The sequence below is a fragment of the Petromyzon marinus genome, chromosome 74 (assembly GCF_048934315.1).
Source record: "Petromyzon marinus isolate PM22_M1 ecotype Great Lakes invasive population chromosome 74, UKy_Petmar_22M1.pri1.0, whole genome shotgun sequence".
Taxonomy (NCBI): Eukaryota; Metazoa; Chordata; class Hyperoartia; order Petromyzontiformes; family Petromyzontidae; genus Petromyzon; species Petromyzon marinus.
In genome coordinates, this window is record NC_133740.1 from 3,665,084 (window position 1) to 3,689,210 (window position 24,127).

Here is a 24,127-nt window from a genome sequence, read left to right on the forward strand (position 1 = left end):
TCCCTTTTTTATCCCCAGCTTCAGAGCCTACGTGCCCCCCTGTCTTCTATTCCTTTCAAAGGGTCCAAGGTGCCGCAGTGCCATTCGGCCTTGGGGTGGGGGGGGCTGCCAATTCCCCGGCCCTGAGAAACCGTGGAGCACCCCACGAGGGGGGCCCTCGGGTGAAAACTCAGGGGCAGGTGACCCCCCCACGAGGCCCTACGTGAGTGTGTGTGTGTATGTGTGTGTGAATGTGTGTGTGTTCATGTGGAGGGTGATGTGGGGAGCGGTAGTGTAGCGGTTAGCGCGCTGCGCTATGAACCTGGCGACCCGGGTTCGATTCCCGCTCACGGCCAACACCAGTGACGATTATCTGAACCGGTCCCGGGCCTCCCCTAGGTCGACTCAGCCTCAAATGAGTACCTGGTGCGGTGTGCAAACATCGCCACTAGGGAGACAAAGGCGGTCGGGCGTGGTGCTGGCCACCCACCCCCTCGTGTACCGTTCCGGCCTTCATAGGTGCTCGCTAACAGCACTTGCCCCTACAGTCTGTTAAGGCTATATGGGGGATCTTTGTTTTGTGTTCATGTGGAGGGTGACGGGGGAAACGCTGTGACGGAAGCCGGGTGGCTTCACTGCCGCAGCACCCCTGTTGCAGGCGGCTTCGTTGTCGTGGCACCACACATAAAATAAAGTAACAGAAATATAAATAAAAATCGATTATTTTTATTTACCTTTTGAGTTCCGATGCTGGATTGCTTGTCCGATGGGGCACAATAAGTCACGACAATTGCACACACACACACAACAACAACAACAGCAACCGCCAATCGACACGAAGTGGCGCTGACGTCACCACGACGCTTGTGCCAGGCTATGTGCACGTTGTGGCCACGTGAAGTGTCGAACGCCCGCTGGCAGGAGGTCACGGGGCAGACCCAGGTGCCACGGGTCGACTGACTGAGATGACTGGCTGATGAACCACCTGTGCCCCCTACTGTGTCAACTTGCTGTGCTTTAGCCACCCGGCGCTCCGCTCATTGTTGTGAGCGTCACTCCTCCGCTCTCCGTTGTTGTTGGAGGGCGACTGCCTCCAACTGCCCAGTAGCGTCCTTCACGAGCCTCCTCCACAGAGGCCGATCTTGACACCGCTGGTACCAGTCATCGGCAAGTCCACTCAGCTCCACGTCTGCCTGTACCACATCACTCCATCTCTTCTCTAGCCCGTGCCGCGCCCGTTTAGCCCCCTCGATCCGGCAGAACAAAAGCTGTTTAGGCATGCGGTGGCTGGGCATGCGGGCCACATGACCCAGCGAACGCAGCCTTGCCTGCCGGAGGAGCTCACCGATGGGACGTTGTCCACATATTTCAAGGATTTGTGAGCTCCTCACACAATCCAGCCTGGTTAAACCCAGGATGGATCGTAGGCAGGCCAGCCTAAATGTTTCTAACCGGCGAAGATGTTCCATTACAGGGGTCCACGTTTCGCAAGCGTAGAGAAGGTAGGGGATGACAATGGCCGAGAAGACCTGAAGCTTCGTGCGGAGTGACAGACCAGGTAGCTTCCACACAGCGTTACACAACCGATGAAAAGATAATGCCGCTCGAATGATTCGGAGTGAGACCTCTGCTGCTAAACCGGAGCCGTCATGAGCACACTGCCAAGGTATGGGAAACACTCCACTCTCTCCACAACTGCCCTATCACCAATTGGGAGTTTGTGGGGGTGGAGTGTCCGATGGTATAAAACAACCAGGCAGGTGCTTAGTTTTGGTGGGGCTGATAATAAGGCCCCACCTCTTGGTGGCAAGCTCCAGGTTCAGCAGCAGCGCCTCCAACTCCTCCTCTGAGTGAGCAGCAATTACCAGATCATCGACATACATAACGTGGTTGAGCAATAGGGAGCCATCCCTTGACCGCACCCGGGCATCGATCAGCCTCCCATTATATCTGTACCAAATGGAAATTCCTCCGATACAGCTATTGAAGGCTTCACGAACTACGTGGTCAAAATAGATGTTAAATAATGTGGGAGCCAGAGGACATCCCTGTCGCACCCCAAGGTGTACAGGGAATAGCTCTGACTCCTGACCACGTAGTTTTACCCGGGCCCGCTCACCATCATGAAGGCCCTTAATGAGCATGAGCAGAGGGTCAGGGACTCCGAAAGCACGAATAACAACCCAGAGCCCAGGTCTACAGATGGTATCATAGGCCTTGACCAGGTCATTAAAGCAGAGATGTAGGTCTTGCTGGAATTCCCTACACCTCTGCTGTAGCAGACAGACATAAAATATGGCATCTGTGCAGGACCGCCCTTTCCTGAAACCGTACAGACACACAGACACATACACACAGCCACATACACATAGCCACACACATAAACACGTACACACAGACACACACACATACACACAGAGACATACACACAAAGACAAAGACACACAGACACACACACATACAAAGATTCCCCATATAGCCTTAACAGACTGTTGGGGCAAGTGCTGTTAGCGAGCACCTATGAGAGGGTAGGTGGCCAGCACCACGCCCAGATGCCTTTGTCTCCCCATTGGGGGAGGCGTCACGCGATTTTGGACGATTTTAGACCCCCCCCCCAAGTCACACGGCGTCACAAAAAGTCAGACCCCCCTCAAATATGACGTCACAAAGCTCTGCCCCCCCCCCAAAAAAAACACATGCTTCAAATCTCTTTAAACTATTGTCATTGTAGTGCGTATTTAATGTGCCGCTGCACTCTGAGGTTGTCATCACAAGTTCGACCTCCCTAATCGAACCACCTAAACGTCCCTCCCTAAATCCTTCTGCTGCAAGACCCCGTAGGTTCTATGGTCTCCCCAAGATTCATAAAGAAGGCACCCCACTACGACCCATCGTATCCACGATCAACTCCCCTACCTATAAGCTAGCACGTTTTCTGTCAGATACCTTGCTGCCTTTCACTGGTAAGACCTCCTCAGCAGTACTTAGCTCAGCCCAATTGGTCTCTATGGTCAAAGGCGTTGTACTGTCCCCCGACGATATCCTTGTCAGCTTCGATGTGGTCTCTCTGTTCACCAAGGTCCCAGTACCTGATACCGTTGAAATAATTGAAAATTTGGTACAACATGGACTAGACCCCGATACACCTGCGCTGGTTAGACACTGCCTCACCAATACCTACTTTACTTGGAATGGCACCTTCTACAAACAAAATGAGGGTGCCCCCATGGGTTCTCTCTTATCACCAGTGATAGCCAATGTTTTCATGGAGAAATTTGAATCAAACGCCATCCAGACTTTCACCCTCAGACCTTCCCTGTGGAAGAGATATGTAGACGACACTTCCGTCATTTGGCCACATGGCCTCCCAGCTTTGAGCCTCTTCCTACACCACATCAATTCCAGACATCCCACCATCAAATTCACCATGGAAGTGGAGAAAGATGGCAAGTTGCCGTTCTTGAATGTTCTGTTTGAGAGGAGACCTGATGGCTCATTGGGAAATTCTATTTACAGGAAACCCACCCACACAGATTCCTATTTGAAACCTGATTCCCACCACCACCCGACTCAAAAGAATTCTCTCATCAAAACGTTATACCACAGGGCTCATTGCATTTCGGACCAACACCACCTGGCCAGTGAATTAAAACACGTACATCTGGCCCTCAAGAGAAACGGATACTCTGACCGTACCATCCGCCAAGCTGTTTCTCCCTCCATACAGAAACAACCACTTGATACTCCGGTCAAAACCATCACACTACCATATATAGCAGGCGTTACTAAAAAGATCTCCAAAATTCTAAACAAACACAAAATCCTGGTCCGGTTCAATACAGTACACAAAATCCGTGACCTGATCCCATCCGTGAAGGATGTCATTCCTGATTTACAGTACCCCGGGGTTTACAAATTGAGCTGCACTTGTGGTGATTGCTATATCGGGGAGACGAAACGACATGTCTCTGACCGAATTCGCGAGCACAAATCAGATTTGAAACACGGCAGAACGAATTCTTCTGCCGTAGCTGATCATTGTTTCAACGCTGTGGGTGATCACGATATAATTTTCTCCGATACCAATGTCCTTTGCAAACCGACAGGTTATCATCAGAGATTTGTCCACGAGGCAATTCAGATTTACAAACACAGACACAATTTCAACCGAGAAGATGGTTTCAAATTAAGCAACCATTGAAAAGATGTTCTAAATCGAACCAAACATTAAACTAATTTCAATGGTACAGTATATTTATTTCAAATAGTGGCACTCCAAACTTCCAAGGTCGTGATTTTTGTTGTTTATGTTTTACCTACGTGACTTTACCTAATAGAACCAATGAGTATGGATCCTTGCAGGCACGAAAGCTTCAAATCTAAATTCCAGTGGTACAGTATATTTATTCTAGTAGTGGTATTCCAAACTCCCAGGGTGGTGTATTATCATCTTGTGCTAATTCCAAGCTTCGTCAGTGGTGCGTTTCATGCTCATTTCCTTTGTCAGGGCGTTTGCTGTTTGCCCCCTCACAGCTTAAAGGGAGGCGACCAGCAGCTTGGCTTTCTTCACTCCAACGCTGTCCGCTGGACAGGTTGGTCCCTTCACCTGATGAAGGCCGCTTGTGTTGTGGCCGAAACGTCGTGATTTTTATTTATTTATTTCTCACCTACGTGACTTTACCGAATAGAACCAAAGTGTATGGATCCTTGCAGTCACGAAAGCTTCAAATCTAGAATAAAAAAATATGTTTAATTAAGCAGAACGTGTTGTCTATATTTATTTAAAGTTGCGCATTTTTATGTGACGTCACATTTCTCAAACCCAATTTTATTCGCAAAACGAGCACAACAATAATGTTCGCGCACTGAGCGGAGACCGGTCGAGCAAACGCGTCCCGTGTCGGCAGAGGGCGCAGCACGTCTCGCAGCTGTTTGCCGAGACAGCTGCTCCGTGCTGCGTTCAGCGCCTGATTGGGGGGTGAGATGCGGAGGAGGGGCGGGTGGGTGGCAGGCGGGTGGAGGGGCCTGGTGGTGGCACGATACCATTGGGGGTGGATGTGGTGGGGAGGAGCGGTGGCGCAAAGGTTAGCGCCGCGGTGCTACGGACCCGGCGACAAGAGTTCGATTCCCGCTCACGGCTACCAAACACGAGTAACGATTACCTGAACCGGTCCTGGGTCACCCCTAGGTCGACTCAGCCTCAAATGAGTACCTGGTGCGGTGTGTAAAAACATCGCCACTGAAGGTGTGTGTGTGAATGTACAAGAGACGGAGAGAGCTATGTGTTTTGAGTGGAGAATGAGTGAGTGATTTCAAGTATGTGGCTGTAAGGAGGTGATATCACAGAAAGCCGTCCCTTGGTGTGGACCAATCAGTTTCAAGGACAATGCCAATATATTATCATAGTATATTTTTTGTTTGCATTTTGACTGCAGGTATTGTGGTTAATGCAGTAACATGAATCCTTGTAAAAAAGGTTTCAGTTTTGTTGCCAGAAAAGGGGAAAAAAACCTATTATTACAATGTAATACTATTAGACATTATTGTGAAAAATAAATAAAAAGTCCATCCCATGTGTTAGTGAACTTTTTGATATTTTAGGCATGAAATTTGTTTTAAAATTTGGATTTTTTTCTGGGGGGAGGGATCCCCAGACCCCCTGGTAGATTTGGTCCCTCCCAATGTTGACTCCATGGCTACTGCCCTGCGTTTTATTACTTACATTTTTATTATTATACAGTTATTTGTATTTCTCACATTCAAAATAAAGTTGTTCAGAAGTAGAACGTTTTGGGGCTGAATCCTCGATCTCAGCTTTTAACACGGGGGGAGCGAGTCAATGGGAAAACGGCGATCGTGTAACGAGCGTTCACTTGCTAAGCAATTTTTCGCGGAACACATCTCGCTCGCTAAGCGAGACGCGCCTGTGCACGAGACGCACAGACCCCCAACTCACCCCTACGACTCACACGCACGCTCACCGTCCACAAAGACAAAGATCCCCCGCATAGCCGTTAGGGCAAGTGCCGTTAGTGGGTAGCAGCACCTATGAAGGCCGGCACGGCACACGAGGGAGTGGGTGGCCAGCACCACGCCCGACCGCCTTTGTCTCTCCAGTGGCGATGTTTTTTACACACCACACCAGGTACTTATTTGAGGCTGAGTCGACCTAGGGGTGACCCAGGACCGGTTCAGATAATCATCATTGGTGTTTGTGTTCGTGAACGGGAATCGAACTCGGGTGGCCGGGTTCGTAGTGCAGCGTGCTAACCACTGCGCTGCCACTCTCCACAAAGACAAATATTCCCCGTGTAGCCTTAACAGACTGTTGGGGCAAGTGCTGTTAGCGAGCACCTGTGGCGATGTTTACACGCCACACCAGTTACTCATTTGAGGCTGAGTCGACCTAGGAGATGCCCAGGACCGGTTCAGATTATTCGTCACTGGCTGTTGCATATGAGCGGCGATCTAACAGTCATCTGAACCCAGACTGGGTAACCCACTCACACGCATTCCTAGCACTGTAACAGCTGTTGGGCTCAATCCAGACACTGAACAGCTGAGATCAGCTTCACACACACGCGCAAAATAATCCCTCGCTTAACACACACACACGACTCTTCAAACAACTAAAGAAACAAGCTAACTTCTCAAACTAAGACCTCATTTAAATCATACCAATAATCCTCGTGATTATGTATTCGCGAACATCAACTTAACCAAACGGCTATTATATATTAAAAAAATAACGTAAGTATATTTAATTATTTTATTACTTTTTTACATTGTTGGGGGCGGGGGGGGGCCCGGGCGGAGGGTAACATCCCCGAGCTCGCCTGGGAATGTGCAATTTGGCCCGGGCGTGTCCGGGCCGCATCACGCCGCGTAGGGATCCGGGGCCGGTGGCTATATAAGGGAGAGCCGGCACAGTCGCAGCGGCGAGAGGCTGTGACTTTGGCACCGTTGAGATTTTAAGTTTGTGGTCGACGTTCCGAGCCCCGAGGCTGAATCATGCGTGAAATTGTGCATATTCAAGCCGGGCAATGCGGCAATCAAATCGGTTCCAAGGTAAGCCACGTTCATTCAGTTTCACCAAAGTGTGTATACTGGGGGAATCCGATGAGCTATAAAGCTCTTTTTTGTCACATGTTCCTAGTAGTATTATAACAATTTAATGTTGGTGTAATCAGGTAAAACATCGACTAGCCTGACTGGGAGGTGGGTCTAAGGGTGCTGGTCTGGCTCGCTGAAAGTCGGGCCTTGCTGATAAAATACAACGAAATCGACGTGGGTTTAACTTCGTTGGGTTTCAACTCAATTCTGTCCCATGTGTGTAGCTGTTTAAACCTCACCCCAGCGGTTGTGTTCGCGTTGGGCACTTTAGGGGCGTTGTGGCACACGTGATGCGAACCCCTTGGGGTCCATTCACGATGCACCCCCACGGAAGCGGACAACGCAGAGCTACCTCGGATCCCTTCCAGCGACCTTCATTAGCATCCTGCCTGCCATACGACAGCCAGGGACCGCAACGACCGATTTCAACATGGGGAGCTATGCAAGATCCGACTGTGCCCCCTCTTTTCTCCCGTCTCACTTTTACTGAAATAGTTACGGATAGTGTTATTTTAATCCGTATACTGTGCAATAATGTGTAGGCTTTAACGTGTGTGTATATATTATTGTAGTTGCACCGTGTATTGGGTTTAAAAGAAGACGGTTATCACAGTGACACTATTAGATGTACAATATTCACAAATTAAGATATTGTGCTGCCTCTCGCGTTTATGCCGCATGTCTGTTAGCAAAGCAATCCTGGTGGTGTTCAGTGACACCTTCGGTAGCGGCAAATGTTTTACGCTGTGTGTGTATTTTGGAAATATTGTTTCATTACTTGTTTATCTTGTTGATTCAGAGGTGCCCCTTTGTGGTCGACTCTCTATGCGTCGCATAACGCCACCACATACTCCCCCACCCCTCTATAGTAGCGCCCCTGGGTCACGCATAGCGGTTAAATCGGTATATTTTTTTATCCTATGGAATTTGTCCATTAAAAGCGCAGTGCCAGATTTTTAACGTGATCGTGGTTTTTGTGACCAGACCACGGGCATGAACTGGCTATAATTAATTTTAGAACCAACCCGGTTATCACAACTCAATCTATGGATCTCCGTGTGATACATTCAGTGTATTTATATGACACGGATGGTGATCCCCCGGTTAAGAGAGTTGCCCCAGCCATTGTACAAAGGACGGTTCCCTGTTGCTGTATGAACACGGCAGTAACAAATCAAAAGTCGTCAACATTGCAGAGGACGACACGAGCAGGGAGGGATCACTAAGGACGTTGCACATCTTAACAAACGAGGAATTTCACGGTCAATAAACGAAAGTTCAAACATCTGGGAGCAAGAGTTGCCTGGGAAAAAAGGTATAGGAACAGGTATGGTGAGGGTTGATCTTTTTTAATTAATATGGTAGAGAGGAGTTTGGCTCCATTTTCTTTCCCATGCAATGCCCTCTATTATAGGGCACCAATGCGGACTTCTAAACGTACTTTGACAGAAAGATGACCAATAACTCGATGCAGAATACAAAGAATCTTAAGATTTGCAATTTGTTAGCGATGCCTTGGTTCATTATGCACTATTTACGCACTGTGCACAAGGACAACAACCAAGTACAGTACATCCATAATAGAGGCTTCTTGGGTTAGAGCGCCTAAATATATGAATGTGTCGTTAAAACCCGCCACCACCCGACAGCCAACTAGTGATATTGGTCGCGAAAGCCTCCGTGCTAAACCAAGTACAACCGACTCTTAATACTCGACACAGCGCTCCCCCCCGAACAACAATTACGGAACACCAAGTATAACCGAATCTTCAAAAACTCTTAACTCGAACGCATCCCACATAGTGCCTCTTGCATGTAGACAAGAGCAGAACCACCGTGGCGACACGACAGTTACAGAACAAAAAAAACATGGCAACTGTTTGTGCCAACCCTCGCGCACGATCCACTCTTGGGCGACGAAACAGCGCAGCAGAAGTCCAGGGTACAAAACCGGAGTCTCGGACTTTGCCGAGATCTTCAACAGCACCCTGGGCAACTCAACGCAGTTGCAGTCTCGGAACTTGGTATGGCGCTATCAACAGCACTTCGGACAACTCAATGCAGTTGCAGTCTTTTGGGGCTTGGTTGTGTAGCTTCCAAAGAGTGTTCTGAGCGATTCAACGGGTGTCTCGGCTCCCGGTTCGCACTTGCTTACAGCACTTTACAGCGACTCTGCAACAGCCGTCCCGGGCACCGCACACAGCGACTCCGCTCACCAGCAGCGCGCTGTGCACCAGCTAGCCCACACAACTGCAGAACCGCCCACAATAACATCGGCGTCCCGCAGCAACTGGCCCCCCTGCGGGAGCCCCCCGCCCCCTCTTGGCCCTGGTGAACGCAAACCACGACAGCCGGCCCCTCGCGGGAGCCCCCCCCCTAGGCCCCCGGTGAATGCCAAGCGCCCCCGGGGAACGCCGCGCCTACCGCCTCTTTCGTCTGCGGTTAGCACTCACCTAAATGCCCAAATTCAATCCCGCCCTGGCAGCCTCTCTCTCTCTCTCTGCCCTCCCCAGCAGCCAATCAGCTGCTGGGGAGGGCATCGGTCTCTCGTCCCTCAGCCCCTGTCAAATCAACTTAGCACGTGCAGTGTCCTCCAATCGGGACCTCGTAAATTCATTATAAACCAGATTTTTGTTGTCAACACTTGCCATCAATCACGCACAGCCCCGTCAACTGCCCCTCGCCCCACGTCAGCTGGCCTGCCTTGACTGGCCAATTCGTCTTCTTTGGTTATTTTGGTAAAGTCACATAGAATGAGAATAAAATAATAAATTGATAAAATAAAATAACACAATAATATTCTCACGACGTTTCGGCCACAACACAAGCGGCCTTCATTTTTTTTTCACTCCAGTGCTGTCCTACCAGACAGTCTCGTCCCTTCACCTGATGAAGGCCGCTTGTGTTGTGGCCGAAACGTCGTGAGAATATTATTGTGTTATTTTATTTTATCAATTTATTATTTTATTCTCATTCTACGTGACTTTACCGAAAGAACCAAAGAAGATGAATCCTTGCAGTCACGAAAGCTTTAAATCGAAATTTGGCCAATTCGTGTCACACCCCCAATCCAGACCGGACTTAGCAGTGCATTGACTTCCGGAGATGGGGGATTTCCCCCCCATAACCGTGCACCCCCCCCCTCTTACCTCATGTATTCCCAATCATCTGGGCTCACCCCGGCACTCGTTTACACCGTTACAAGGTGCAAGTACTGTATGCTGCTGCGTGCTTTTTGGTTTAGTGGGAAAGCTGCATTCGAGTATACCAGAAACGCAGAGTAGCAACGCGAAAATACTTTATACCAACGTTTTAGCAAATGGAATTGTATTTATATAGGAAGATGGAGACACTTCTGAGGCTATGGTGGAGGGGGGAGGTAATTAGCAGATTTGTTATAAACTATATATGTATATTCTTAGTTCTTTCGGTAAAGTCACGTTGAAGGGAAACAACAAAATAATAAAATATATATAAAACAATAACACAAACGGTCGTCTTCAGGTGTGTGCAAACCGACACACCTGAAGACGACCGTTTGTGTTATGGTCGAAACGTCGTGAGAATTTTTATTGTTTTATATATATTTTATTATTTTGTTGTTTCCCTTCAACGTGACTTTACCGAAAGAACTTAGAATATGAATTACTGCAGTCACGAAAGCTTTAAATCAAAACAATATATGTATTTTACCAGGTAATGACCACTGAGTGGCATAGCTCTTTTTCAGAAGCGATATGGACGCAAATGATAGTTCAACGAAGTGGCTTATCACGTGGACATTTATTGCAGTCAAATACGCTAAAACACGTTTCCACATGTGGAGAGAAAAACCGGAGGACCTGGAAAAAATTCCACATGACCACAGGAAGAGAGACGCAAACTCCAAATATACAGCAGGCGTCCGGGTCGGGATTGAACCCACGACCTCTTGTTTATCAGGCAAGGTAGTTAACATCTCCTAGCCACCGCAGTGCCCAGGACCTTTAGGGTGAAGACAGTGCAGTGATGGTCTCTCCGGATATCCAGTGGGGGCACAGAGTGGAGTTGATGTACAAGTTACAGTGATGGATTCTGTCGGGGACGTCAATGGAGAAACGGACAGCAGAATGGAACGAGAGATGTTCTAAGGTAGATTCAGAAGCTGCTCGGTAGATGTCCCAATACTCAAATATGGGCAGGATTGTGGCTTTAACTGCAGGTGGCCTCCGACTTGTGATGGCTCGACTTGTGACCCCCCCTCTCCCCCCCACTTTTACGGCCTTAATCAGTAAGACCCCCACAGTAATGACCAAAACTCCTATCTACGACCGCCTAATGCCAGCTACCGACGCCGAGTCGTTTGGCGGCGAGTGTGCGCATGTCATGCTCAGTGCAGTGGATAGTCGTGTAGTGTATAGTGTAGTTAAGAGCTCTCCTTTTGCCGTCCTCTGGTTTAACTGTTTGAGACAAGGCTCTAAAGAACGCCGTCTCTGGTGTGGACCAGTCAGTTTCAAAGACAATGCATCATCATACACTACCAGAGCATGTTTTTTGTTTTCATGTTCACAAGTATATGTACGGTAGTTATTGCAGACATGAGTCCTTGCAAAAGATTTCAGTTTTTTTACATCTTAACACAACCGTTTTATTGCCATTATTATATTATAATTGGAGTTACTAGACATCTGCACTACCCTGTAGATCGGTGGTTATTCTCAATCATTTTTGGCGACTGTTGAATCTTGTTTCAACCGAGTACCACCTTGCCTGACCCAACATGGATCCGAGAAATAAATGCATGAATAATGAACATTAGTATTTTAACCAATTGTCTGTTTTCTGAGGTATCCTGATTATCTGGTGACTGCGAGCGAATCAAAAATTAAACGGACGTATGACGCAATTTGTTTGCGCTTGATGGCTACTCTTGTAAACCACATTGTTTACGATCAATGAGATTAGAAAAGGTATTTGATATCGTTCTAGGTTACCTTGTGGATTTACACGTTATTGGAGTTATTTTATATTGACAGATTCGTACGTGATTATTCCGCAATGACGTTCTCATGTCCGATATAATTTCACACATTTACAATCACCTCACGGTACCCCCTTGGGACATTGCCACGTACCCCCAGGGTCCTGCGTACCCCCGCTTGAGAACCACCGCTGCTGCTGTTGGTTTCCAACATGTGGCCCGCGGTCCTTGGTGGTCTGCGAGGCTACTAACAGCGGGCCCGTGGAAAAGATTAAACAATAATGATATCATCCTCCCCAAGGAAATGTACAATTTCAAATGACTACGCGTAGTAGTAGTAGTAGCATGTGTTGGTGCCCGAAATGTTCGGAGGTTGAAAATGAGTGTGCAAACTAAAAGGTTGCGGACTGCTGTTCTCGAGAGCTCCTCTAGAGAAGGGAACTTATGGGCCTTGACCAAAGTCATCAGGAATGCGGCCAATCTTGGAAGCCAAGCAGGATGGTAAAACCCTGCATAGTGCTTGGATGGGCGAGCGCCTGGCATGGCGGGAGCGATAGGCTGCTGCTGCTGCTGCTTTGGGACCACGTTGTAGGCAGTGCAGCAAAATTACATTTACTCCTACCCCCTTCTCTGTTTCTCATTTTGACCAACCCATCGGCACGTTATGGCCAAAAAACACCCCATGCAACATGGGGGGGAGGGGCGGGTCTCGTCATCCAGCAGTGGAGTAACACAACTATACTTATTACAATGTTAAAGGGCAGGCGAGGTTGATATTGGCTTTGTCAATGTCTATGGGAGTACGGGTTCAAGGGCACCACGGTGGCTAGGAGATGTTCACTTCCTCGTCTGGTATACAGGAGGTCGTGGGTTCGATCACAACCCTGGCACCTGCTGCATATTTGGAGTGTGCTTGTCTCTCCGTGGTCGCGTGGATTTTTCTCCGGATCCTCCAGTTTTTCCTTCCACATTTAGAATCAACGTGCGTTTAGAGTATTTGCCCATTATAAATTTCCGCATAAGCCACTTCGTTGAGCTATCATTTGTGACGACCAGGTTGCTTTTCGAAAACGTGCTATACACCTCAGTGAGCCTTACTTGGTAAAAGAAAAAAAAATGTTTATAGTTTTTGTTATAGTAAGTTATAAGCCCCAGAGTTTGGGTGCCTCACTCACACTTGAGTTGATGCGATTTGGTCTGACCAGAGCGGCTTTACTGAACTCCATCAACGGGGAGGCAGTACAGCAGGTGACACGACTAGCAGCAAGAAGGGGGCCTGAGTTCGATTCCCAACTCGCGCACCTTTCTCTGAAGTTTGTATCTCCCTCCTCACCCCCTGTTTTGCGTGAGCTTCATCTGGGTTCTCCAGGTTGCTGCTCAACTAAACAAACACGCACATGCGATGTAACTCGTATCGGCCAAACATCCCACTACTGAATGATTCCCTGCAAATTACTTCATTGGGATCACACACACGCAGCAGCAAAATCGCCACCGCTACTCTGGAAACTTGGCAGGACCCTGCTGAAAAAAGAGTTGAGACTAGGACAGGCTGTCCTGGAATAAATAGACGGCATTATTAGTTTTAATTTTTTATTTAAAGCTTTCGTGACGGCAGGGATTGATATTCTTGGTTCTTTCGGTAAAGTCACGTAGAAGGGAAACAATAAAATAATAAAAATATAAAACATTAGTCTCATTACCATTCATCTCACAAACTATGCCGTTGTCTCGTCTTGTTAATGCGCGTGTTTTAATCTGTAGATATATTTAAAAACTCATTCTTCACAATATTTGGTGTTGTGATTGATTATATACGGAACTAAACATTCGGTTTAAATAGACACAACGTTTTGTTTCTGCGGATGGGAAAAGGGAATTAATTCATGGGTTCGTCTGTCCTGAGCTCATTGATGTGGCCTGGTAGCAGTGTGTTCGTCATTGCAGAGATGTTAACTACCTTGCCTGGTATAAAGGAAGTCGTAGGTCTGATCCTAATCCTAACGATGCCTGCTGTTTATATGGAGAGTGTACGTTCTTCCTGTGGTCACGTGGTTTTTCTCCGGATCCTCCAGGTTTCTCTCTGTTTAGAATCGACATCACACGATTAGAGTATTTGGCTGCTATAAATTTCCACATGATGATAAGCCCACTACATTGTGCTATAATTTGTGGCCAGGTTGCTTCTGAATAAAGAGCTATATCGCTCAGTGGGCCTTACCTGGCAAAATACAATATAATAGCTTAGCTTGGTTTTGATTTATGGTCCACATCTGGCAGGCTGCCCTGGTTAAAGCTGCCGGGTGTATTAACCTAAAGAGTAAATGCATTGCAATGGACGTTAAAGATCCCCTGATGTCGCAATGAGGAAGCCATTTTGCCAGCGTCAGGGTCCAAATTTGGTGAAGTTTAAAAAAGAAAATGCACTGCAGATTACTTGGCTGAGATTATAAACGGCAGCATTATTGCACCGACTGTGAAAGTACTACACACCGTGTTTTTAAAACATAGTGCCTTCTTCCTTCGTGATAGCCTTCACTATAACAATTAGAAACGAAAATAAAAATTGTATTTTACTAGGTAAGGCCCACTGAGTTGTATTGCTTTTTTTCAGATGTGAACTTTCCACAAATGATAGCCCTAATGAAGTTGCTTATCACTTGTAAATATATACAGTGAGGGAAAAAAGTATTTGATCCCCTGCTGATTTTGTACGTTTGCCCACTGACAAAGAAATGATCAGTCTATAATTTTAATGGTAGGTTTGTTTGAACAGTGAGAGACAGAATAACAACAAACAAATGCAGAAACACGCATGTCAAAAATGTTATAAATTGATTTGCATTTTAATGAGGGAAATAAGTATTTGACCCCTCTGCAAAACATGACTTAGTACTTGGTGGCAAAACCCTTGTTAGCAATCACAGAGGTCAGACGTTTCTTATAGTTGGCCACCAGGTTTGCACACATCTCAGGAGGGATTTTGTACCACTACTCTTTGCAGATCTTCTCCAAGTCATTAAGATTTCGAGGCTGACGTTTGGCAACTCGAACTTTCAGCTCCCTCCACAGATTTTCTATGGGATTAAGGTCTTGAGACTGGCTAGGCCACTCCAGGATCTTAATGTGCTTCTTCTTGAGCCACTCCTTTGTTGCCTTGGCCGTGTGTTTTGGGTCATTGTCATGCTGGAATACCCATCCACGACCCATTTTCAATGCCCTGGCTGAGGGAAGGAGGTTCTCACCCAATATTTGACGGTACATGGCCCCGTCCATCGTCCCTTTGATGCGGTGAAGTTGTCCTGTCCCCTTAGCAGAAAAACACCCCCAAAGCATTATGTTTCCACCTCCATGTTTGACGGTGGGGATGGTGTTCTTGGGGTCATAGGCAGCATTCCTCCTCCTCCAAACACAACGAGTTGAGTTGATACCAAAGAGCTCCATTTTGGTCTCATCTGACCACAACACTTTCACCGAGTTGTATGAATCATTCAGATGTTCATTGGCAAACTTCAGACGGGCATGTATATGTGCTTTCTTGAGCAGGGGGACCTTGCGGGCGCTGTAGGATTTCAGTCCTTCACGGCGTAGTGTGTTACCAATTGTTTTCTTGGTGACTATGGTCCCAGCTGCCTTGAGATCATTGACAAGATCCTCCCGTGTAGTTCTGGGCTGATTCCTCACCGTTCTCATGATCATTGCAACTCCACGAGGTGAGATCTTGCATGGAGCCCCAGGCCGAGGGAGATGGACAGTTCTTTTGTCTCTTACGTTTGCGAATAATTGCACCAACTGTTGTCACCTTCTCACCAAGCTTCTTGGCAATGGTCTTGTAGCCCATTCCAGCCTTGTGTAGGTCTACAATCTTGTCCCTGACATCCTTGGAGAGCTCTTTGGTCTTGGCCATGGTGGAGAGTTTGGAATCTGATTGATTGATTGCTTCTGTGGACAGGTGTCTTTTATACAGGTAACAAGCTGAGATTAGGAGCACTCCCTTTAAGAGTGTGCTCCTAATCTCAGCTCGTACCTGTATAAAAGACACCTGGGAGCCAGAAATCTTTCTGATTGAGAGAGGGTCAAATACTTATTTCCCTCATGAAAATGCAAATCAATTTATAACATTTTTGACATGCGTTTTTCTGTATTTTGTTGTTGTTATTCTGTCTCTAACTGTTCAAATAAACCTACCATTAAAATTATAGACTGATAATTTCTTTGTTAGTGGGCAAACGTACAAAATCAGCAGGGGATCAAATACTTTTTTCCCTCACTGTAGCAGCCAAATACTCTCAATGCACATTGATTCTAAATATGGAGGGAAAAACCAGAGGACCTGGAGAAAAATCCACATGACCACGGGGAGAACCATACACACTCCAAATCTACAGGTGTTAGGGTTGGGATTGAACCCACGACCGCCTGCATAATACCAGTTGAGGTAGTTAACATCACGAGATCCTAGCGCCCGTTGCCAATGACACGCAATAGACCCTTATGCTCACAGACACTCCCCCCGTCTCCCCATATATATCTCTCTCTTCTTGTCTCCATGTTTGTGTGCTTGTGTCTCCCCCCACACGTCTCAGTTCTGGGAGGTGATCAGTGAGGAGCATGGGATCGACCCCACGGGCGATTATGCGGGAGACTCGGACACGCAGCTAGAGCGGATCAACGTCTACTACAACGAGGCATCTGGTGAGAGGCACTGGGGATAGCAAACGGTGGTAGGCAACGGTGATAGGCAACGGTGATAGGCATGAAGACAAGGAATCATTAAAGACTTCAATTAAACACTTTGACAGATATTACCATTACTGACTTTGTCAATGAAAAAATGACCCTGGCGGGAGGTGGTAGAATCTCCTCTCCTACCATGCCGTGCTCACGTCACTGCTGCACCATCCCCACCCACCCTCACCATCCCCACCCCCCTCCGGGCTCCGTACAGGAGGGAAGTACGTGCCGCGGGCGATCATGGTGGATCTGGAACCCGGCACAATGGACGCTGTGAGATCCGGACCTCGGGGACAAATGTTCCGGCCAGACAACTTTGTGTTCGGTGAGATTCTTAACTACCTTGCTTGATATGCAGGAGGTCGTGAGTTTGATCCTGACCCTGATGATGCCTGTTGTATATTTGGAGTTTGCATCTCTCCCTCTCTCCATGGTTCCGTGGATTTTCTCCGGGTCCTGCTGTTTTCCTTCCACATTTAGAATCAACATCATGCATTTAAAATATTTGGCTGCTATAAATTTCCACATAAGCTGCTTCGTTGAGCTATAATTTGTGATAGCCAGGTCCCTTCTGAAAAGTATCTTTATAGCTCAGTGGGTCTTACCTAGTAAAATAAAAAAAATAGTTTATAGTTCAAAGCACAGCTTTGCTGGATAAAGGCTTCCCCATTCTTGTTGTTCAAGGGGATTGTTTGACCATACTTCACCGTGCCAGTCAGTGTAGGTTGGTTAAACGTGCAACCACAATCTCTCGGCCACAATGCAACCCAGCGGCAGGTCTGGGCATGTTTATTCTACTATTATTATTTTCGTTATGCAGGAAACCCTCAGCCAGAATTTTTTTTTTTTAGGTATATATACACACTGCTCCCCTCACCTGAACTCCTGCCTCCCCCTCCTCTCCTGTCCCCGTGCATCCCAGGGCACACGGGTGCGGGTAACAACTGGGCCAAGGGCCACTACACGGAGGGAGCGGAGCTGGTGGACTCGGTGCTGGACGTGGTGCGCAAGGAGGCGGAGAGCTGCGACTGCCTGCAGGGCTTCCAGCTGACGCACTCGCTGGGCGGGGGCACCGGCTCGGGCATGGGCACTCTGCTCATCAGCAAGATCCGCGAGGAGTACCCCGACCGCATCATGAACACCTTCAGTGTGGTGCCCTCTCCCAAGGTGAGACCACTGGTACTATAGTACTAGCCATGATGACAACACTGGTAATCACCCCGGCCGCATGATGAACACATTGAGTGTGGTGCTGTCAAGGTGAGGGGCACCAGGGGAATAGATGGAGGATGAGGAGACTACAGAAGTGGCCCTGATGCTCGACTTGACACGAGCACCAACACTGCCTCTCGCTCCTTGGCCGAGAGCTCCCGCATCCACAGACTTGTCCACCCACCCACCCACTCACCCGGACCCTCACCAAGCCCGCTCGCTCGTCCCCTCAATCTCCCACCCCATTCCCCCCCGCGCAGGTGTCGGACACGGTGGTGGAGCCGTACAACGCGACGCTGTCGGTGCACCAGCTGGTGGAGAACACGGACGAGACGTACTGCATCGACAACGAGGCTCTCTACGACATCTGCTTCCGCACCCTCAAGCTCACGACGCCCACGTACGGCGACCTCAACCACCTGGTGTCGGCCACCATGAGCGGCGTCACCACCTGCCTGCGCTTCCCGGGCCAGCTCAACGCCGACCTGCGCAAGCTCGCCGTCAACATGGTGCCCTTCCCGCGCCTGCACTTCTTCATGCCGGGCTTCGCGCCGCTCACCAGCCGCGGCTCGCAGCAGTACCGCGCGCTCACCGTGCCCGAGCTCACCCAGCAGATGTTCGACGCCAAGAACATGATGGCGGCGTGCGACCCGCGGCACGGCCGCTACCTCACGGTGGCCGCCATCTTCCGCGGCCGCATGTCCATGAAGGAGGTGGACGAGCAGATGCTGAACGTGCAGAACAAGAACAGCAGCTACTTCGTCGAGTGGATCCCCAACAACGTGAAGACGGCCGTGTGCGACATCCCGCCCCGGGGCCTCAAGATGTCGGCCACCTTCATCGGCAACAGCACGGCCATCCAGGTGAGATGAGGGCAGGGAGGAGGGGGAAGGGAGATGAGGGGAGGGGAAGGGAGATGAGGGGAGGGGAAGGGAGATGAGGGGAGGGAGGAGGGAGATGAGGGGAGGGAGATGAGGGGAGGGAGATGAGGGGAGGGAGATGAGGGGGGGGAGATGAGGGGGGGGAGATGAGGGGGGGGAGATGAGGGGGGGGGAGATGAGGGGGGGGAGGGAGATACGGGGGGAGGGAGATACGGGGGGAGGGAGATACGGGGGGAGGGAGATACGGGGGGAGGGAGATACGGGGGGAGGGAGATACGGGGGGAGGGAGATACGGGGGGAGGGAGATACGGGGGGAGGGAGATACGGGGGGAGGGAGATACGGGGGAGGGGGAGGGAGGGAGATATGGGGGGGGAGGGAGGGAGATATGGGGGAGGGGGAGGGAGGGAGATATGGGGGGGGAGAGAGGGGTGGTGCAGTGCTGTCACTGTTGGGTTTGATTCGTGTATGGGGCGACATTCTGTGTGGAGTTGTTACGTTGTCTCCACATTCTGCATGCGTTTCATCTTGGTTTCTTCCCAAATTGAAACGAGCGCAATGTAACTTATCGGCCAAACATCCCAGTGCTGGAGTATTCTCTGCAAATTACTCAATAGCTACATCACCTTCCTCTGAAAAGACTTGGCAGGGCCCCCCTCTTGAGACTCGGTGATGCTATGCTGAGATGGATTTCCACTTGAAATGTGTCGCTGCCACAGGAGGATGCTGCTGCGTCTAAACTGGACCCAAAGAGTGACCAACGTAGAATGAGAAGGTTACACGTAGAAGAAGAAGAAGACGACCTGATGATGATGATGATGCAGGCAGTGATGAGAAGGAAACTGACACTATTTCGACACACACACGGATGTAGTATGGACATCAAAAGGAGAATCACAAGTGTCCTGTTGTTCGGAAACATGGAATGATCCGGACAGAGGAGAAGACCTAACAGACTCAGAATGGTTTGACGACGACATTAAGAGATCGGTTGCAGAAAGATGTGGTACTACTGACATTTTTCGGCACGACAAGACAGAGGAAAGTGGAAATAAATAACAAAATGTGCAGTGGACTTAGCAACTCTGGGCTATCTGTCCATGGATCGTGATGATGATGCACTACACTATACACTACACAATTATACACTATGATATATACTGCACTATCCACTACACTTCTATACAATACACTACTAGAATGGACACTACTTGAGCATTTTGACACTTCAAGACAGAGGAAAGTGGAAACGAATTATCAAATGTGCAGTGGGCACACCTACTACGGGTTATCTGCCCATAGATCTTGATGATATTGATGATCACCATGCCTCACTGCGTTTCCTCTTCGTGTCCCGCAAAGTCCCCGTGTCTGATTGTCTTCATGTCTCTCCCCGTGTCTCCCCGCATCTCCCCCCCCACCCCCACCCCCCTGCGTGTGCAGGAGCTGTTCAAGCGAATCTCCGAGCAGTTCACGGCCATGTTCCGCCGCAAGGCCTTCCTGCACTGGTACACGGGCGAGGGCATGGACGAGATGGAGTTCACCGAGGCGGAGAGCAACATGAACGACCTCGTCTCCGAGTACCAGCAGTACCAGGACGCCACGGCCGAGGAGGAGGGAGAGTTCGAGGAGGAGGGCGAGGAGGAGGCCGCCTGAGATGGGTGACGGCGACGACGCAGCCATGGCCAGCGCTCAACACCGCCCACATGGCTGCCAGCACTCGCACCTAGCATACGTACACACACCTAGCATACGTACACACACCTAGCATACGTACACACACCTAGCATACGTACACACACCTAGCGTACGTACACACACCTAGCGTACGTACACACACCTAGCATACGTACACACACCTAGCGTACGTACACGCACCTAGCATACGTACACACGCCTAGCGTACATACACACACCTAGCGTACGTACACGCACCTAGCATACGTACACACACCTAGCATACGTACACACACCTAGCATACGTACACACACCTAGCATACGTACACACACCTAGCATACGTACACACACCTAGCATACGTACACACACCTAGCATACGTACACACACCTAGCATACGTACACACACCTAGCATACGTACACACACCTAGCATACGTACACACACCTAGCGTACGTACACACACCTAGCATACGTACACACACCTAGCGTACGTACACGCACCTAGCATACGTACACACGCCTAGCGTACGTACACACGCCTAGCGTACGTACACACGCCTAGCGTACGTACACACGCCTAGCGTACGTACACACACCTAGCGTACGTACACGCACCTAGCATACGTACACACACCTAGCATACGTACACACACCTAGCATACGTACACACACCTAGCATACGTACACACACCTAGCATACGTACACACACCTAGCATACGTACACACACCTAGCATACGTACACACACCTAGCATACGTACACACCTCGCATACGTACACACGGCTGGCATACGTACACACACCTAGCGTACGTACACACACCTAGCGTACGTACACACACCTAGCATACGTACACACACCTAGCATACGTACACACACCTAGCATACGTACACACACCTAGCATACGTACACACCTCGCATACGTACACACACCTAGCATACGTACACACACCTAGCATACGTACACACACCTAGCATACGTACACACACCTAGCATACGTACACACACCTAGCATACGTACACACACCTAGCATACGTACACACACCTAGCATACGTACACACACCTAGCATACGTACACACACCTAGCATACGTACACACACCTAGCATACGTACACACACCTAGCATACGTACACACACCTAGCATACGTACACACACCTAGCATACGTACACACCTAGCATACGTACACACCTAGCATACGTACACACCTAGCATACGTACACACCTAGCATATGTACACACACCTAGCATACGTACACACACCTAGCATACGTACACACACCTAGCATACGTACACACACCTAGCATACGTACACACACCTAGCATACGTACACACACCTAGCATACGTACACACACCTAGCATACGTACACACACCTAGCATACGTACACACACCTAGCATACGTACACAAGGCTGGCATACGTACGCACGGTTGGCATATGTGCACACATGTATGTCTGTTAAACTTATTTCGCACTGTACGTAGCCAACCACTCTTAATTGGAGGTGCGTGGGAGGTCAAAAACTAAACACAAAAAGCAATTCTAAAGACATGAGTTTAACACGTCGGCTTTCGCGACCAATATCATCCATAATATAGCTTTTTTAGGGTTAGGTCGCGTAAAAATGTGTGGTTAAACCCGCCACGGCAGAAATGAGTTTGAAATCTATACACACCTGCATTGGCCTCCGGTTGCCGAACGAATACATTATAAGGTCGCACTCATTACACAAAAAGTGCTTGCCACAAATGAACCACAATAGCTCGCCGACCTTGTCAAGGAGCATGAACCATCGCGCAAACTCCGGTCACCCTCACAGGGGCTTTTGGCTAACCATGGAACAGAGATGGTCACCGCATCGTGTGCTTTCAAAAGCGCTTCAACGGCCGTCTGGAACGCTCTTCTTTGCGGTATTAGGAAGCCACTGGAGCTATGCACTTTCAAAACATTTATTTAGAACTGCTTTTTGTCTTTAGTTTGTTGTCCTTCCCCAGCAACCTCTGATTATCACAGTTGGCTACATACGGTGCATACACACACATACCGTACCGCAGTAGGCCACTATAAGATCTGTCGTCCAGATGATAACCCAATTCATTCGGTTCATTTCGTGTTTTTATGCCCCACATATATACGTAGACGCGCATATTTTCTGCCACACTCATTGTTATCATGAAAACACTTATTTACCCAGCAAAAACCTCACTGTCTTAAGACTCCTTTTCCAGAGGGCCCTGCCAAGTTGGCATCATAATGTTAGGGTACACCCCCCCCCCCCCCCAGTTCAATATACGCGCACACGCCTCGCACATTCACCCACCCAGACTCGCCAAACTTACCTCACTCGCTCGCTCCGTCTGTCAACTCAATAGTCCGTTCGTTGATGAGCGCTCGTTACACCAGTACTCTGTCGCAGCTCGGCTCGGGCTTAACTGTGGGGGGGGCTTCGTGGTTTCTCCCCCCCCCCCACCACCATGAAAGTGACTTTTGGAAGAAAAAAAATCAATTAAACTTTTGCATAATTTCACTACATTTTATTTTGTTTGTGTGAGGATGTGGAGTGTGGGGGAGTGTGTGTGTGTGCAGTTGCAGCGGTTGGCACGCTCCGCTACGGACACCCGCGACTCCAGTTCAATTCCCGCTCACGGCCAACCCCAGTGACGATTATCTGAATTGATCCTGGGCCTGACGTAGGTCGACTCAGCCTCAAATTCGTACCTAGTGCAGTGTGTCGTGAACGCCGCCACTTGAGAGACAAAGGCAGCCGGGCGTGGTGCTGGCCACCCAACCCCTCGTGTGCTGTTTTGGACTTCATAAGTGCTTGCTAACAGCACTTGCCCCAACAGTCTTAAGGCAGTACGGGGGATCTTTGTATGCGTGGGTATATTTGCATGCACAGATACCACCATATTGTGTGCAATTGTTATTTTCCTTGGAAAGCTTTTTACGGAGCCGCAACTTTTTTTTAAAGGGTGCTGCCAAGGTATTTGCAGGAGAGGTGATGCTGCTGCTGCGTGTGATCCCAATTGATGCATTTGAAGGTACATTTTCAGCACTGGGATGTTTTGACCAATGACAGTGTGTGGGCAACTGGCATTGTGGCTGTTAGCGCGTTGAACTACCAACCCAGCGACCCGAGTTCGATTCCTGCTCACGGCCAATACCAGCGACGATTGTCTGAACCGGTCCTTGGCCTCCCCTCAACTCGGCCTCAAATGAGTACCTGGTGTGCCGGCCTTCATTGGTGCTGCTCATGGACAGCACTCGCACATTCACTCACCCAGACTCGCCCAACTTGCCTCACTCGCTGTTAAGGCTATATGGGGGGGAATCCTTGTCTTTGTATAGCGATTGGAGGAAACTCATGCAGAACAGGGGGTGAACATACGTGGAGTCCCAAGACCATCTTGCCTGCGAGTGTTGCAACTGTGGCCACCCTACCTCCGACATCACGATGCGGCACTCCGCAATGACACATTCTGCTGGGGTGATTTTTTTCCTCTTGACTCCTACCTCTACTACATTACTATACACTACACTACTATTTTCTTTGGGTCTTT

The 24,127-nt window shown here is 49.0% G+C and overlaps 1 protein-coding gene across 1 annotated transcript; it reads left to right on the forward strand.

The window, feature by feature from the left end:
* The first annotated feature begins 6,890 nt into the window (after positions 1–6,890).
* Positions 6,891–23,094, forward strand: LOC116958198 (tubulin beta-4B chain-like). Its single transcript, XM_032980702.2, has 6 exons — positions 6,891–7,047; positions 16,639–16,747; positions 17,001–17,111; positions 17,709–17,953; positions 18,259–18,861; positions 20,321–23,094. Exons 1-6 carry the CDS (start codon positions 6,991–6,993, stop codon positions 20,531–20,533), a joined length of 1,338 nt encoding a protein of 445 aa, XP_032836593.1. The 5' UTR covers positions 6,891–6,990; the 3' UTR covers positions 20,534–23,094.
* Positions 23,095–24,127: the final 1,033 nt, after the last annotated feature.